The sequence below is a fragment of the Pygocentrus nattereri genome, chromosome 1, assembly GCF_015220715.1.
Source record: "Pygocentrus nattereri isolate fPygNat1 chromosome 1, fPygNat1.pri, whole genome shotgun sequence".
Taxonomy (NCBI): Eukaryota; Metazoa; Chordata; class Actinopteri; order Characiformes; family Serrasalmidae; genus Pygocentrus; species Pygocentrus nattereri.
In genome coordinates this window covers 23,211,535-23,228,575 of record NC_051211.1, presented here as the reverse complement: position 1 = coordinate 23,228,575, position 17,041 = coordinate 23,211,535, and the positions used below count along the sequence as shown (strand labels likewise).

Sequence of the window (17,041 nt, the reverse complement as noted above, 5' to 3'; positions counted from 1 at the left end):
GTACTACACTCTTCAGACGTCTGGTTCCTATCATCACCGCTGTGAACAATTCTGACCCCTAAAGTTTCTCTGTAACGGAGAATTTCACACCAAACTATTTAGAATGACTTTGTTTACACCTCAACCATTTAATTAAAAAGTAATTTTGAAAAATCGATGGAGTCCCCCTTTAAAGGTCCTAGCTCATTTCCTGAGTATCGGTAGGACAGCGCCGCCTTGTGGAAGAGGACACTGACCTTTTTCTGTAAGGTTCGTTTCTAAAGACGAACCGTTAAAACAGAGTAAACTGGAAAGCTGGTCGGGTTTTCCGCTCATATCCGCTCATTTAATGAAATAAAGGGTCATTTTAGTTCATCTGAGCTCCTGGCAGAGTCCCAGATGGCTCCGTGTCGCAAGCACACACCGCTGTTTCAGAGCCCTGTCTGGGAGCGTGAGTCCTGCCCTGTGTAGGGCACTAGGGGTAGGGAGCACGGAGCCGTTTGAGACTCGCCCGCGTTTCTCCGCCGAGCAGAGCGAGGAGCGCGTCATGACTCGGTCGCACGTGGCTCTGCGTCCGCAGTCACATGACTGGTATTTCCCGAAGTCTTCTCCGTTGTTACGGTGCGATAAAAAAATCGCTGTATTCGGCCGCAAATCCGAAAAAGCAGCGCCGTCGGTTTAACAGAAGAGCGGAGCGTCGCGCAGACGAACAGCAGGAGTCCTAAAGCCGCCGTGAAGGAGCTGTTAGAGCCTCTCGGCTGCTGAAGAAGGAGAAGGAGGAAAGGGAGGAGGAGGCTCGTCCTGACGGTGTGGCTGTGTGTTTGGATGCGGCGCAGCTCGAAAACAAGCCGAAGCGCAGCCGAGTAAAGCGGCAGACCAGGCTGCGGGGAAGATTCGGGGTTAGTGTGAGCGGACAGGGGCTCTGCGGGTCTCAGCGCTTCAGTTCTGCGTGTTAAGCCATCAGGCGGACGGGTTGGCCAGCCTCGCTATCGCAGCTCTCAGAGCCTCCTCCACACTCGAAATGTCCAAGTACACGAGTTTCCCGGAGCCCGGCGACGACCACAATCCCTTCCAGGTGATGTTCTAGCCGCGAAGCTTTGTAAAACGGAGGATTTGATTAAGTCTGATTGTTTTTCTGTTGTCGTGTCCACAGGATCCTTCAGTGACACAGCACAGCAGCAACACAGACTACCCCACTCTGGACCTGTACAACCCCTTCGACACCAGAGCACCAGGGGTAAGAGAGAGAGAGAAGGGAGGGGGTAAAGAAGGGAGGGAGAAAGAGGGGGGGGGGTAAAGAAAGTGAGGGAGGAAGAGAGAGAGGGGAGGGGGGTAGAGGAAGAGAGAGAGGGGAGGGGGGTAAAGAAAGTGAGGGAGGAAGGGGGGGGGGTAGAGGAAGGGGGGGGTAAAGAAAGTGAGGGAGGAAGGGGGGGGTAAAGAAAGTGAGGGAGGAAGGGGGGGTAAAGAAAGTGAGGGAGGAAGGGGGGCTAAAGAAAGAGAGAGAGGGGGGGTAAAGAAAGTGAGGGAGGAAGGGGGGCTAAAGAAAGTGAGAGAGAAGGGGGGCTAAAGAAAGTGAGGGAGAGAGGGGGGGTAAAAAAAGTGAGGGAGGAAGGGGGGGCTAAAGAAAGTGAGAGGGGGGGGTAAAGAAAGTGAGGGAGGAAGGGGGGGGTAAAGAAAGTGAGGGAGGAAGGGGGGGGTAAAGAAAGTGAGGGAGGAAGGGGGGGTAGAGGAAGGGGGGGGTAAAGAAAGTGAGGGAGGAAGGGGGGGGTAAAGAAAGTGAGGGAGGAAGGGGGGGTAAAGAAAGTGAGGGAGGAAGGGGGGCTAAAGAAAGAGAGAGAGGGGGGGTAAAGAAAGTGAGGGAGGAAGGGGGGCTAAAGAAAGTGAGGGAGGAAGGGGGGCTAAAGAAAGTGAGAGAGAAGGGGGGCTAAAGAAAGTGAGGGAGAGAGGGGGGGTAAAAAAAAGTGAGGGAGGAAGGGGGGGCTAAAGAAAGTGAGAGGGGGGGTAAAGAAAGTGAGGGAGGAAGGGGGGGGGAAAGAAAGTGAGGGAGGAAGGGGGGGTAAAGAAAGTGAGGGAGGAAGGGGGGCTAAAGAAAGAGAGAGAGGGGGGGTAAAGAAAGTGAGGGAGGAAGGGGGGGTAGAGGAAGGGGGGGGTAAAGAAAGTGAGGGAGGAAGGGGGGGGTAAAGAAAGTGAGGGAGGAAGGGGGGGTAAAGAAAGTGAGGGAGGAAGGGGGGCTAAAGAAAGAGAGAGAGGGGGGGTAAAGAAAGTGAGGGAGGAAGGGGGGCTAAAGAAAGTGAGGGAGGAAGGGGGGCTAAAGAAAGTGAGAGAGAAGGGGGGCTAAAGAAAGTGAGGGAGAGAGGGGGGGTAAAAAAAAGTGAGGGAGGAAGGGGGGGCTAAAGAAAGTGAGAGGGGGGGTAAAGAAAGTGAGGGAGGAAGGGGGGGTAAAGAAAGTGAGGGAGGAAGGGGGGGTAAAGAAAGTGAGGGAGGAAGGGGGGCTAAAGAAAGAGAGAGAGGGGGGGTAAAGAAAGTGAGGGAGGAAGGGGGGCTAAAGAAAGTGAGAGAGAAGGGGGGCTAAAGAAAGTGAGGGAGAGAGGGGGGGTAAAGAAAGTGAGGGAGGAAGGGGGGGCTAAAGAAAGTGAGAGGGGGGGGTAAAGAAAGTGAGGGAGGAAGGGGGGGGTAAAGAAAGTGAGGGAGGAAGGGGGGGTAAAGAAAGTGAGGGAGGAAGGGGGGCTAAAGAAAGAGAGAGAGGGGGGGTAAAGAAAGTGAGGGAGGAAGGGGGGCTAAAGAAAGTGAGAGAGAAGGGGGGGCTAAAGAAAGTGAGGGAGAGAGGGGGGGTAAAAAAAGTGAGGGAGGAAGGGGGGGCTAAAGAAAGTGAGAGGGGGGGGGTAAAGAAAGTGAGGGAGGAAGGGGGGGGTAAAGAAAGTGAGGGAGGAAGGGGGGGTAAAGAAAGTGAGGGAGGAAGGGGGGCTAAAGAAAGAGAGAGAGGGGGGGTAAAGAAAGTGAGGGAGGAAGGGGGGCTAAAGAAAGTGAGAGAGAAGGGGGGGCTAAAGAAAGTGAGGGAGAGAGGGGGGGTAAAAAAAGTGAGGGAGGAAGGGGGGGCTAAAGAAAGTGAGAGGGGGGGGTAAAGAAAGTGAGGGAGGAAGGGGGGGGTAAAGAAAGTGAGGGAGGAAGGGGGGGTAAAGAAAGTGAGGGAGGAAGGGGGGCTAAAGAAAGAGGGAGGAAGGGGGGCTAAAGAAAGAGAGAGGGGGGGGTAAAGAAAGTGAGGGAGGAAGGGGGGCTAAAGAAAGTGAGAGAGAAGGGGGGCTAAAGAAAGTGAGGGAGAGAGGGGGGGTAAAAAAAGTGAGGGAGGAAGGGGGGGCTAAAGAAAGTGAGAGGGGGGGGTAAAGAAAGTGAGGGAGGAAGGGGGGGGTAAAGAAAGTGAGGGAGGAAGGGGGGGTAAAGAAAGTGAGGGAGGAAGGGGGGGTAAAGAAAGTGAGGGAGGAAGGGGGGCTAAAGAAAGAGAGAGGGGGGGTAAAGAAAGTGAGGGAGGAAGGGGGGCTAAAGAAAGTGAGAGAGAGGGGGGGTAAAGAAAGTGAGGGAGGAAGGGGGGGCTAAAGAAAGTGAGAGGGGGGGGGTAAAGAAAGTGAGGGAGGAAGAGAGAGAGAGAGGAAGTGACCAATAAAGAGAGAGAAATAAAGAAGGTGAAGATGAGAGAGAGGAAGTGACCGATAGAGAGAGAGTGAGAGTGTAATAAAGAAAGTGAAGATGAGAGAGAGAGAGAGAGAGAGAGAGAGAGAGAGAGGGAGGGAGGAAGTGACCGATATAGAGAGAGAGAAATAAAGAAAGTGAAGATGAGAGAGAGAGAGAGAGGGGAAGTGACCGATATAGAGAGAGAGAGAAATAAAGAAAGTGAAGATGAGAGAGAGAGAGAGAGGGGAAGTGACCGATATAGAGAGAGAGAGAAATAAAGAAAGTGAAGATGAGAGAGAGAGAGAGAGGGGAAGTGACCGATATAGAGAGAGAGAGAAATAAAGAAAGTGAAGATGAGAGAGAGAGAGAGAGAGAGGGAGAGGAAGTGACCGATAGAGAGAGAGAGAGAGAGAGAGGAAGTGACCGATATAGAGAGAGAGAAATAAAGAAAGTGAAGATGAGAGAGAGAGAGAGAGAGAGGGGGGGGGGGGGGCGATAAAGAGAGAGAGAGAGAAATAAAGAAAGTGAGGGAGGAAGAGAGAGAGGGGAGGGGGGTAAAGAAAGTGAGGGAGGAAGAGAGAGAGAGAGAGGAAGTGACCAATAAAGAGAGAGAAATAAAGAAAGTGAAGATGAGAGAGAGGAAGTGACCGATAGAGAGAGAGTGAGAGTGTAATAAAGAAAGTGAAGATGAGAGAGAGAGAGAGAGGAAGTGACCGATAGAGAGAGAGTGTAATAAAGAAAGTGAAGATGAGAGAGAGAGAGAGAGGAAGTGACCGATATAGAGAGAGAGAGAGAGAGAGAGAGAGGGAGGAAGTGACCGATATAGAGAGAGAGAAATAAAGAAAGTGAGGGAGGAAGAGAGAGAGGGGAGGGGGGTAAAGAAAGTGAGGGAGGAAGAGAGAGAGAGAGAGGAAGTGACCAATAAAGAGAGAGAAATAAAGAAAGTGAAGATGAGAGAGAGGAAGTGACCGATAGAGAGAGAGTGAGAGTGTAATAAAGAAAGTGAAGATGAGAGAGAGAGAGAGAGGAAGTGACCGATAGAGAGAGAGTGTAATAAAGAAAGTGAAGATGAGAGAGAGAGAGAGAGGAAGTGACCGATATAGAGAGAGAGAGAGAGAGAGAGAGAGAGAGAGAGGGAGGAAGTGACCGATATAGAGAGAGAGAAATAAAGAAAGTGAGGGAGGAAGAGAGAGAGGGGAGGGGGGTAAAGAAAGTGAGGGAGGAAGAGAGAGAGAGAGAGGAAGTGACCAATAAAGAGAGAGAAATAAAGAAAGTGAAGATGAGAGAGAGGAAGTGACCGATAGAGAGAGAGTGAGAGTGTAATAAAGAAAGTGAAGATGAGAGAGAGAGAGAGAGGAAGTGACCGATAGAGAGAGAGTGTAATAAAGAAAGTGAAGATGAGAGAGAGAGAGAGAGGAAGTGACCGATATAGAGAGAGAGAGAGAGAGAGAGAGAGAGAGAGAGAGGGAGGAAGTGACCGATATAGAGAGAGAGAAATAAAGAAAGTGAAGATGAGAGAGAGAGATAGAGGAAGTGACCGATATAGAGAGAGAGAAATAAAGAAAGTGAAGATGAGAGAGAGAGAGAAATAAAGAAAGTGAAGATGAGAGAGAGAAATAAAGAAAGTGAAGATGAGAGAGAGAGAGAGAGGAAGTGGCTGATAAAGAGAGAGAGAGAGAAATAAAGAAAGTGAAGATGAGAGAGAGAAATAAAGAAAGTGAAGATGAGAGAGAGAGAGAGAAATAAAGAAAGTGAAGATGAGAGAGAGAGAGAGAAATAAAGAAAGTGAAGATGAGAGAGAGAGAGAGAGGACGTGGCTGATAAAGAGAGAGAGAGAGTAATAAAGAAAGTGAAGATGAGAGAGAGAGAGAAATAAAGAAAGTGAAGATGAGAGAGAGAAATAAAGAAAGTGAAGATGAGAGAGAGAGAGAGTAATAAAGAAAGTGAAGATGAGAGAGAGAGAGAGAGGAAGTGGCTGATAAAGAGAGAGAGAGAGAAATAAAGAAAGTGAAGATGAGAGAGAGAAATAAAGAAAGTGAAGATGAGAGAGAGAAATAAAGAAAGTGAAGATGAGAGAGAGAGAGAAATAAAGAAAGTGAAGATGAGAGAGAGAGAGAAATAAAGAAAGTGAAGATGAGAGAGAGAAATAAAGAAAGTGAAGATGAGAGAGAGAGAGAGAGAGTAATAAAGAAAGTGAAGATGAGAGAGAGAGAGAGAGAGAGAGGAAGTGGCTGATAGAGAGAGAGAGAAATAAAGAAAGTGAAGATGAGAGAGAGAGAGTAATAAAGAAAGTGAAGATGAGAGAGAGAGAGAGAGGAAGTGGCTGATAAAGAGAGAGAGAGAGAGAAATAAAGAAAGTGAAGATGAGAGAGAGAAATAAAGAAAGTGAAGATGAGAGAGAGAGAAATAAAGAAAGTGAAGATGAGAGAGAGAAATAAAGAAAGTGAAGATGAGAGAGAGAGAGAAATAAAGAAAGTGAAGATGAGAGAGAAATAAAGAAAGTGAAGATGAGAGAGAGAGAGAAATAAAGAAAGTGAAGATGAGAGAGAGAGAGAGAGGAAGTGGCTGATAAAGAGAGAGAGAGAGAAATAAAGAAAGTGAAGATGAGAGAGAGAGAGAGTAATAAAGAAAGTGAAGATGAGAGAGAGAGAGAGAGGAAGTGGCTGATAAAGAGAGAGAGAGAGAAATAAAGAAAGTGAAGATGAGAGAGAGAAATAAAGAAAGTGAAGATGAGAGAGAGAAATAAAGAAAGTGAAGATGAGAGAGAGAAATAAAGAAAGTGAAGATGAGAGAGAAATAAAGAAAGTGAAGATGAGAGAGAGAGAGAGAGTAATAAAGAAAGTGAAGATGAGAGAGAGAGAGAGAGAGAGAGAGAGAGGAAGTGGCTGATAAAGAGAGAGAGAGGAAGTGGCTGATAAAGAGAGAGAGAGAAATAAAGAAAGTGAAGATGAGAGAGAGAAATAAAGAAAGTGAAGATGAGAGAGAGAGAGAGAGTAATAAAGAAAGTGAAGATGAGAGAGAGAGAGAGAGAGAGAGAGAGAGGAAGTGGCTGATAAAGAGAGAGAGAGAGAAATAAAGAAAGTGAAGATGAGAGAGAGAAATAAAGAAAGTGAAGATGAGAGAGAGAGAGGGGGGGGGCAGAGTGTTTCTCACGGCTCTACCTCTCAGCGAGGGCCGGCTGTGAGGAGGAAGCTCTGAGAGCAGTCATGAGACAGCAGCCACTCCCCTGCAGCAGCTGTCAGAAATTCTCACTTCTTTCGCAAATTTTTTGACTTGTCTGTGAGAAAAGGGAAAGCTCCGGATGTGTGTGCCCCCCCCCCCCAGTGAAATGGGAAAGCATGCGTGGGGAGCAGCTATTCTCATAGCAAAGGCAGAAAATGCTGATTTGAGCCAGTGTGTCAGTTTTCAGCGTAACCGGAAAGCTGTTTTTAGTTTTTAAGTGAGGGAGTTGGCAGGGCGCTAGACCTGGGCTGTATGATAGTGCTTACTGTCATCACGAGTAGAGTAGGCCACAGTTGTGGATATTGTAGGTACTAAAAAGACACCGGTTACCTGCAAATTTTACCGAAATGAAATCATAATCAGTTCTGTCTGATTTAAGGCAGCACAGTGTGTAAAAGGTTCAGTACAAATAACTGATGCACAGTTTCTGAAGTGGGACTAAATTGTCTGTTCTAACTTATCACATGTGCACTAGGCAAAGGTAGGCAGCCATCTGGGGCCTTCAAGAGCCAAAGGCCCCATAAAAATACAAATTAGATACACTACGTGTTGATGCTAAATAACCTACTCTGAAGTGTGTACACATCATGAACATAGCTGGAATTTCTGAAGGTTATGATTATTTTCAGTCATTTCAATGCAGCCCCGCTCTCCACTCATGGGTATAAAAGACTATTCCATGTTGTCAAATGTTGACACAACTGTGAGAAGACAGGCTGAAGGTTCCTCAGTGTGATTTTTCTGGTTGTTCAGGGGAAAAATTCAATTATTCAAGTGCAGAAGAGAAAATCAGACGCTCTGTCAACTGACTGCTCGTGTGCTCTTTATGTGTTCCCTTGAGAACAGAGTGCTGTACATAATGCTGGTGTTGATGTTGGTGTAGGTAGCTACAGTGTTGGGGTAGTTACTCTAGATTTCTTTCAAAATCTTGTGGGATTATATTATTTATTACTTGTTGGAAGTTTTCATTTCTCTCTCTATTCATTAGTTTTATCAAGGTTATTCACTATACTGACGAAATTTTGCATGCTTCAAGCAAAGTAAAGAATGTGAATTAAGTTAAATAACCACATAACATTCTTACAACGATCTCAAAGTGAGAGATATTAGGTGTATCAGCTAGAATTAATATGAGGGCACTTGGCAAGGTGTCAGTTTTTTGCATTGTGGATTGTGGCGCCCAGAGCCACAGCTAATTTAAAGATCTGCGTCCAGAATCACTGAATCCACACTGTAGCCTTGCCGACAGAAATCCCGTCTATCTGATAAAAACCAATGCACAGATGCGCGCGTGCTTCATAAGACTGACAAGTCCTGATTATTTGAATCAGTTTTATCCAGCTGTGTCGAATATTCATTTGCAGCCCTGCAGTTATTTTTGTTTGACTTTCCCAAACACCAGTTTTGATCTTTAGCCTTCCACCATACGATTTTTGTTGATGTCACATTATTACATCACAACATGCTTTACTGAGCAAAACACGGACATCTTTAGTACTTACAGAGCACCGACTGCCTGACCACATGTCTCCGTCACGTTTTTAATGTGGCAGGTCCCTACAGACGGCCTGCAGACGTTCAACTTTTAAACAAATCATCTGGTGAATCTAAGTTGACACATATTGGGGATACGTTTAGGGTGAGGCTTGGGTGAAGGATTACGCTTAATTAAGTCTGTTACTTTCATTTTAAGGTTGAATCCAAAAGACAAGGAGAGTCTGGTGTGAACTGAATTGTTGTTTTATTACAGAGGGAGCATAATTAGGCCTGTTTAATGTGTACAACAAGTAAAAATTGAATAAAAATATAACAGTGTTCATTGTTTCGACAGTGGTTTTAATGTGGCATCCCTGGTTCTTTTTCGTCTGTTCCAACTAATCAAACCTTGGAAAAACTAAACGTTGTAATGTAAGAAAATGTCTTCAAGTATATAACGTTTTTGCCATTTTGTCCACCCTTACAGTCAATGTTTAATTCAATTCAGTTCAATTCAACTTCATTGTCACTATACAATACAGGGTAGTACAATATAACGAAACACTATCGGGCTACTTTTCCAGTGCAGTAATAAAAGATGCATAGTAAACAGTGCAAAGGCAAAACACAGACAGACAAAATGTGCATAGTCAGTAAGTACAGGTGTCGAACATAGACAGGATGTGCATATGCAAGGTTATAGCAGGTGTATTGGATGTATAGACAGTTAGTGCATAGTCAGATATTCAAGTGTATCAGGTATATAGACAGAAATGTGCTGGTGAATTGCAGTACAGTACAGTAAATGCAGAAGTACTATTGGTTAAAAAAGAGATGTAAACAGTGATCAGTATTTAAAGTGTACAGTGCAGGTAGAGAGTAGCAGCATAATGTTCAGGTTTATTGTGCTTATTTAATGTTGAAACATTTAATATACATTTGATAAGTGCTGTAAAATAACAGTTGCACAGTATGGATGAGTATAGATCAGTAGATTAGTAGAATTGTTTGTTTAGCCTTTAGAGTCTTTCCATTGTTCCACTCCATTATTGTAGTTTGCACTGCTTGTTTGAGATTTTACCGTGTGTGTGTGTGTGTGTGTGTGTGTCTGTGTGTGTGTGTGTGTGAAAGAGAGAGGCGGGAGGGGTTGAATTGCTTTAATGTTATGCAAAGTACAGGCCTTGTTGTTTACTGTACTACAAAACAAATACTGTGCGAATATCCATCACTGTAATTTATTCTATTTCAGCAGTGACTCTAAGATCTTTTAAAGTCGAGTCATAATGGGGGCACAGTTCCTGTTTAAGGCTGAAGAGCAATCGGCCGCACTCAGCAGCACTACGGATTTTGCTCATTCTATATATTACTCAGTTGCAGACTCAGTTGTAACGTATCTGATCACAAGGTTCATCATTTCACAACTGCCGTATTTGGAAGACTGAAGACTCCCGAGCAGTGAAAAAGTCCCCTGAAGGGGGGTTCGGAAGCTTTAGTCATCAGAAAGCGTTTTAGTGATTTTATAATATATAAATAATGTTCTGGCGCACTCTGAGAATAAAACACAAGGAAGCAAATAAGTGCTCTACAATGATTCAGTTCACTGAGTTCAACTATGTCAGTACAGGTCGGGTCAAAAGCAGTGCTGTGTTCGAAGTATTTAGTCATTTATTAAAAAACATTGTGAACTGATAGTTAGAACTGGGCAATAAATCAGAAGTATGACACTGCCATAGTTCAGGATGCACAGGCTGTCATGACATACATTTATGATTAGCTGGAACAGTCAGTAAAGCTCCATATTTAAAAAAAATGTGGTTAAATATCGTGAATCCAGTGATTTGTATTCAACGTTTTACACACTGCGCTGCACAAAATCCAATTAAAGACTGTTTATGTTCTCTTTGTAATCAAACATGCAGTTGGTCATTGTTCATTGAGTACTGACAGTGTCCACGGTATACTCAGAGAAGCATGTTGCGATGCTCTGTGATATAGTTTATCACTATGACAGTAATTACTGACATATTGCTCAGTCCTGTGTATTGCTAGTAGGGAAAGAGGCTGTTGATATTTGTAATCAATGGTGATTTCTGGCTCTTTTTTGTACATGTATAGCCTCCACCTCCTTATGAGGCCACACCTCCATCTGCACCACCCCCTGCTCAGACTCCGCCCATCAGAACAACTCCTACAGAACCCAGAAATTATGGATCCTATGGCACGCAGGTAATGTTACAGCCAGTTCACATGTGTTTAGTAGGAGGGATAAAATTCCAAGCCATTCATACAATTCGACTGCATATAGTGATTATCGTATTTATTGAATAACTTAATTTATTGTTAATCTATATTAGTATCTTAGCTTATTCTCACATTTCCTGTGGAGAGGAAGCAATATTTAGAGTCGCTGTATTAAGTGTGCTGTGCAGAAAGTGTGATGCAACTCTTCTTTGGGTGTTGAGAAATTTAACAGAAGTTTCTTAGCTGTGAAATTTTTTTCAAAGAAGTTTGTTACTTCTTTGTGGACAGTAGCAGAAAAAAAAGTGAAAGCGATTAAGTCTATTATTAATTGGCAAACTGTAACCTCCTCTTTTTCTGAAGCAGTCTGCGGTGAATGCCACCACAGCGGATCTCCTGAGGAAGCAGGAGGAGTTGGAGAGGAAAGCAAGGGAGTTAGAGAGGAGGGAGAGAGAGCTGGACTCTCACGCTCGCGGCACTGGATCGTGTGAGTGGAGGAAGGGTTGTAGGAGAAGAGAAAGAATGTGGTACTACCTTTCTTCTTGGTGCTGATTAGACCACACCCAGGCCTATACAGTTTATTAAAGGCCAAGCAGAATGAACGTTCAAAGAGAGTAAAGGGAAGAAGGGGGCTAGTGAGAAAGGTAGAACAAGGTTACTTACTTTCATTCCCTCGTATTTTATTGAGTTGCCTGTTTATTAGGTTCCCCTAGCTTGTACCTTCACGTAGTGGTCATTTTGTCAGCTACACTTACCATGCAGGTGTAGCCCAAAGCTCTCCACAACAACATTTGGAATATGGGATGTTGACACCCGTCACTGTAGCTTTAGCAACACTTCTGGGAGTAATATGTTATCACGTTAGTTAGCAGCTCTCACTCTGGGGACGTTTTTGTATTATTTTCCCTTTTAAATATGAAGATAATCATGGCAGATTAGAAGCTCCAGTTTTCAGCTTTATTAACTTTAAACATTTCTGGCAGGCTGTCATGTCTGTTTTTCTTTATAAAGATAATCCACAGATCCTGCTGTGTTTTAGGGTTCTTTCAGTGGGTGTGTGCACTGTACAAAACACTCCACAGTATAAACAATGAAAAATGAAAGTGCATACCTTCTGTGTGCACTCTGCCCTTATCAGAACTTGACTGACATGACAAGAACTTTGGCAGTGTGTAAAAACATGTTCAGGGGATTGAAAGGGGTGGTTGTTTTATAAGGGATGACTTTTGTCCTTTTTTTTGACCGGAAGGGATGGCACCCCCCCCCCCCCTTTATAAATCAAGCATTCGGTGCATATAAAAATCGAGCGTTAATTGTATATTGAATATTTTACAACAGCTTAGAATGCAGTTCACATCTTAGGAACAAAACTATCTCTGTTTTAAAATCTGCAAAGTTGATCTGTATGTTAGGTGTATCTAATAAAATGACTTAGATCAGAAAAGTTGAAACCCAAACCTGACCTGAACCTGCTCGCACTACAGGCAAGGGGAAAGATCTTTTTGCACCAATCTAGCACATCCCTCTCATCATCCATGGTGTAAGTGATTGATATAATGATGTAAAGTGTAGCCCTGATTTTATTCACGGGTTTGTTTACAGACTCCTGAAATTCCAGTATTCAAAATGCACCTGTACATTATAAGGTAACTTGAGACTCATTCCTTCAAAAACAGTCACGAATTAGATCAAACAGGCATGAGCCCAGTGCGAGCCTGATGTTCTAATGTGAAAAACCAGCCAAAACCCAGGCTTGAATGTAGCTACAAGGTGGGTCAACCTACATACATGCACTCTGATTACTATTAGGCAAAATTCACCCTTTTGAAAAGGCCTATTAAAGATTCATACACATTTGAAGAAATGGTCATTTTAGGGAGAGAATTCTAAGCGTGAATCCCTCCTCTGTTCCAAACACATCACAGCAGCAGCTCACGGTCACTATTCAACCAACCCACCGATGCAGTGTTTCATTTTTATTGGCCAGTCAGAACTTGGATAACATTACTGAAGTGTGAACAGGGGGCTACATTTTTGAGTGGAGACGTTGGTTTTATTTTCACATTTTATGTTCTGTTATTGCTAAATACACAAATGATGGGTTTGAAAAGAGGTCTTTAGAATGGTCTTGATTAATAGTCTCGAAACACTAAACTTCATACACATTGACCTTGATTTGACAAATACGTTTAAACCATGAATAGATTTTAAACCAATCTAAACAGAGATTAAAATGTCTGGAAAACAGCTAAACATTTGCAGGTGTCTTGCATTTGCAAAGATGTTGAACTAAATAATTCCACAGCAATTACCCCAGTATTTATACCCCAGAGTCCACCAGAATTTCATGTTAAAATCACCACCATTTTCTCCAAAGAGTGATGCTGCATGGGTTTTAGTTTATGAACTGTCACCTTTTTTCTGCTCATGAGTTTTCAAGTCTGAATCAATGAAACAGACATAGTGTATATATTGTAACTGAAAGAAGAGAGATAAAAGGACAGAGGACAGTTTTGCATATGTAGAGAGATGCAGGTTATGGATGAGGATGGATGATGGCTGAAAGAGTAGAAAAGAAGGGCTGACCTGAGGCTGTCAATGAAAATGGCACTAATGGAATGATCTTTCTTTCCTTTTTTAGCTCGTCAGAATAATTGGCCTCCTTTGCCCTCTTTCTGTCCGGTGGGACCCTGCTTCTATCAGGACATTAATGTGGAGATCAACCAGAGATTCCAGCGCACTGTCACCATCATGTACTATTTCTGGATGTGTAAGACCCTGTTTATCTGTAGTTTATCTGAATGTCCAGTTGTGTCTTTTCATGGAACTTTGCAAAAGTGTGATGCTTCCATCTCGTGTTATTGCGCACTATTGATGTTTTCATGCAGTAAAATCAAACATCAGAGCTTGCAGTAACTCAGATGTACCACTAGATGTCTAAACAGAGTTACTTGTGATGCATGAAAATTTGTCACATTTAAACTAAATGGGATGTTTCATAAAGGCTGATCATATATTGCCATATTCAGTATTCAGTCTGTCTCTGTCTTTATCGATTGTTTAAAATCATTTTCTGTCATTTTAGACATTGTTGTCCCTCACCATTCCTGATAACTTATTTTTTTGCCCCCTCTCTCTCTCCTTAAAGTTTCAGCCGGTACTCTGATCTTTAACTTAATATCCTGCCTGGCTTTGTTCTGTGTGGATGTCCAAAACGGAGTGGGCCTTGGCCTGGCCATCCTCTGGCTTGTCCTTTTTACCCCCTGCTCCTTTGTCTGTTGGTACAGGCCTGTGTACAAAGCCTTCAGGTATGTATCACCTAGCTCTCTTTTTTGCAGACATCCTAAGCTATTGTTGTTTGGCTTTTTGGCCAGATTTGTCTCAACTTGTGTTTCTTTGGGTTCCCTAACTACCCCGTCATCTATCGACAAGGAAATTAAATTAGTTTATTTTTTATATTTTCATCCCATCAGAACAGTTACGCAAGAGATCACGTTTCTCTGCCATATGCGTTTGATTGAGCACTTTCCTTTTAGAAAGGCTGTAGCTCTTTCTGTACATCTCTCTCTGTAAGTGCTGAAAAATGTCAGCATTTCTTTTAAAAAGACTCCCATCTCCTCTTCGGTACAAAATAAACCTCGCCACCATGCGTTTTGTTTGTTGCAAGAGGCACGTGATGGAAATTTCTCTCATGACACAAAGTTTATACATAAATGTTTATTTTTTTCTTTCTTTCCCCAAAAAAACCCTTTTCCAGTGTAGAGTTTTGCAACATTTTGGAAAAAAACAGAAGACAATTTTAATTTTTAAATTAGAATTGCATTACAAGAAATTTGATGCAAGCTGGATATTTGCAGAGAAAAAAAAGGATGTTGAGATATTTGCCACAACTGCCCTGTCATGGACTGGTGACCTGTACAGGGTGTTTCCTGCTCTCTGCAACCCAGGATGATAAGCGGCTTACGTTTTACATTACCTATATATGTGTGTGTGTGTGAGAGAGAGAGTAAAGTGTCTTAATCAGTGGGTCTCTCTCTGTCTCAACAGGAGTGATAGCTCTTTCAACTTCTTTGCATTCTTCTTCATCTTCTTTGCCCAAGTGATCCTCTATGTCCTCATGACCATTGGCATCCCAGGCTGGGGCTTCAGGTGAGCTCTGTGGCACAGGGCAGGATCCAGATATGTTTCAAAATCTGCCCAACTATAATTTTAGTCTGGTTTCTTTTGCCACTTTGATCCATGTCAGCTGTGATTACTCCTGCCTTATTCATCACGACCTCTCCCTCCCACTCTCTTTCTCAGCGGATGGATTGTGGGTCTTTATGCACTAAAGAAGAAAGTGGCTGTAGGGGTGATCATGCTGCTGAATGCTGTGCTCTTCACTGCCCAGGCAGCCATGGGAGTGGTCATGCTCAAGAAGGTAAAGTGATGTCCTAGTAATCAGGAATGTAAAGATTCAAAGTTTTTTTCCCCCAGGCAGTGTTGACTGATCTCTGAGGTTTTTGAGAAGCCACTGCCAAACTTGGTAGTAATTCTTTTTTGTTTTTCCTTTCTTTTTGTTTCCAGTGTAGAATAATATCTGTTTCCCTCCCCCAGGTCCACTCTCTGTACAGGCAAACTGGAGCAAGTTTCCAGAAGGCACAGGCTGAGTTTGCCACTGAGGTCTTTTCAAATCAGGCTGTGCGCCAGGCAGCTGCAAACGCCACGGCCTCGGCAGCACAAGGGGCTTTCACCGGAGCCCGGTAGAGTGGAGGATGAGGGTGGAGGGGGGGTGGGGTGCGGGGAAGATGAGAATGAAGCTGGAGGGCTTAAAACAAAAAAGTACAGCCAATAGAGAGCATTTATTCCTACAGTCCAGCTCTGTTCCAGACATTTATGCACTTAGACGAAGCCCTACATGACATGTAATAACAGGATAATGTACTAGCTATCATAGCTGTGCTGGACTCTTAACAGTTTGGTGTAGGTGCAGATTTAGGAATTCTCAACTCTGACATCAATGTGACTGATAAAATGGTTGAAAAAGGAGAGGAGAAAGTAACCAAGCACTTGTATGTTGCCTTAATGACAGAACAGTAATTGGCCACACTGTTGTCGAGGCCTCCAAATAAAGAAAGGGAGAAGATACAATCAAGTTTTAATTAATGGCCATAAAGCAGTTACCTGGTCTAAGTATTGTGATGAATACTCTTATGGTGGTTTGAGTCAGGGCCGTTAAGCAGTATGAAAAAATGAAAGCAGAGATGTTTAAAAGCTTAGGAGAAGAACAGCATGTACTATAGAATCGTAATTCCGCTTCGTGATCACGCAGTCAAGGTGGATGGCACCACCAAGGTCTGGATCACGAGTTGTGAAAGAGCACCGAGTTTAAACCTGAGCTGCTGAGTGCACGCAAACACACACACGACTACTTGCAACATCAATAGATCTACAATATGTAGTGTAGCTTAATGCCTTCAAACTGCAGATAAAGAAACATGAAATGTACAGTAAAGGACAGTGCAAATATGTAAATAGGTATAAAAAAAAGCCACATTCTCTTAAGATTGAACCATCTTTTTCAAGGAATTTCTTTGCTCTGTAACCTGCCAGAATCTAATCTTCACTTCTTCTGTGTTTAAAAAAAAAAAAAAAAAAAAAATGGGCTGATTTTTGGTCTTTTGTTCCAAGTCTTACACAATGCAGCTTCTACATGTACTTACTAAAGAGAAACAATGGAACTGAACACTGTTGTCATTATGCCTTGCTCCTGGTACTGACATTTAAAACTCCTATTTGCCAAATATTTTGTGAAGCTGTGCCAGATGTTGTGTGACATTGATTTTGAATGGATTTACCTTTTCAAATTGCCTTGCATATAAGATGCATGTGACTGTTAACAGACCTCCAATTGCCAACATTATAGGTGTTTTCAGACTCCAAAGATGAAGCCTTAGAAGTTGTTTGCAAGAAGTACCAGTTCTTTACTTTCTGAGTATATACAAGAGTAAAAGGAATTACTGTTTAACAGTAACCAGTTAGCAAAACTCCTAAATGCTGTAATCTTGATTCGTTCCAATGTAGCATGAGTGGGACAGTTTAGACTGTTAGACCAGGAGCAAATCAAACTGCCAACTGTCATGTAGCCAGGCTACTGTTATATATAATAGGTTCATAAATACTAATATTTGCTGTCTTTCTTTAACTTTTACAGAGAATGCCAACCTAAACTTTTGCGTAATGCCAAATGTATAACTCCAAATAAGTGTTATTTTGGGGTGTTTTTGATATTGGTGCTGTAGGCTGTGTTCTTGTCGTGTTTGTCAATGCAGTTAATTTGTTTTAATAAAATTAATGAATATGCCTCCAATGTATGTTGGCTCTGTGAACCATGGCTTATAGTTAGTTTACCGCCTCCCATTTTCACTTTACAGTTGTATACAACAGATTTTTTTATCATTCTTTTATCATCTTTTCATCA

At 43.1% G+C, this 17,041-nt stretch overlaps 1 protein-coding gene across 2 annotated transcripts; it reads left to right on the top strand.

Annotated features, from left to right (window-relative positions):
- Positions 1-536: 536 nt before the first annotated feature.
- scamp3 (secretory carrier membrane protein 3) lies at positions 537-16,930 on the top strand. 2 transcript variants are annotated; one of them, XM_017715355.2, is made up of 9 exons: positions 537-1,054; positions 1,133-1,216; positions 10,459-10,569; positions 10,948-11,068; positions 13,223-13,351; positions 13,730-13,889; positions 14,629-14,730; positions 14,884-15,001; positions 15,178-16,930. In XM_017715355.2, exons 1-9 carry the CDS (start codon positions 1,001-1,003, stop codon positions 15,325-15,327), a joined length of 1,029 nt encoding a protein of 342 aa, XP_017570844.1. In that variant the 5' UTR covers positions 537-1,000; the 3' UTR covers positions 15,328-16,930. The 2 variants fall into 2 exon arrangements, with proteins under 2 accessions (XP_017570844.1, XP_017570843.1); XM_017715354.2 differs by having other exon boundaries at positions 10,945-11,068.
- The last annotated feature ends 111 nt before the right edge of the window (positions 16,931-17,041 follow it).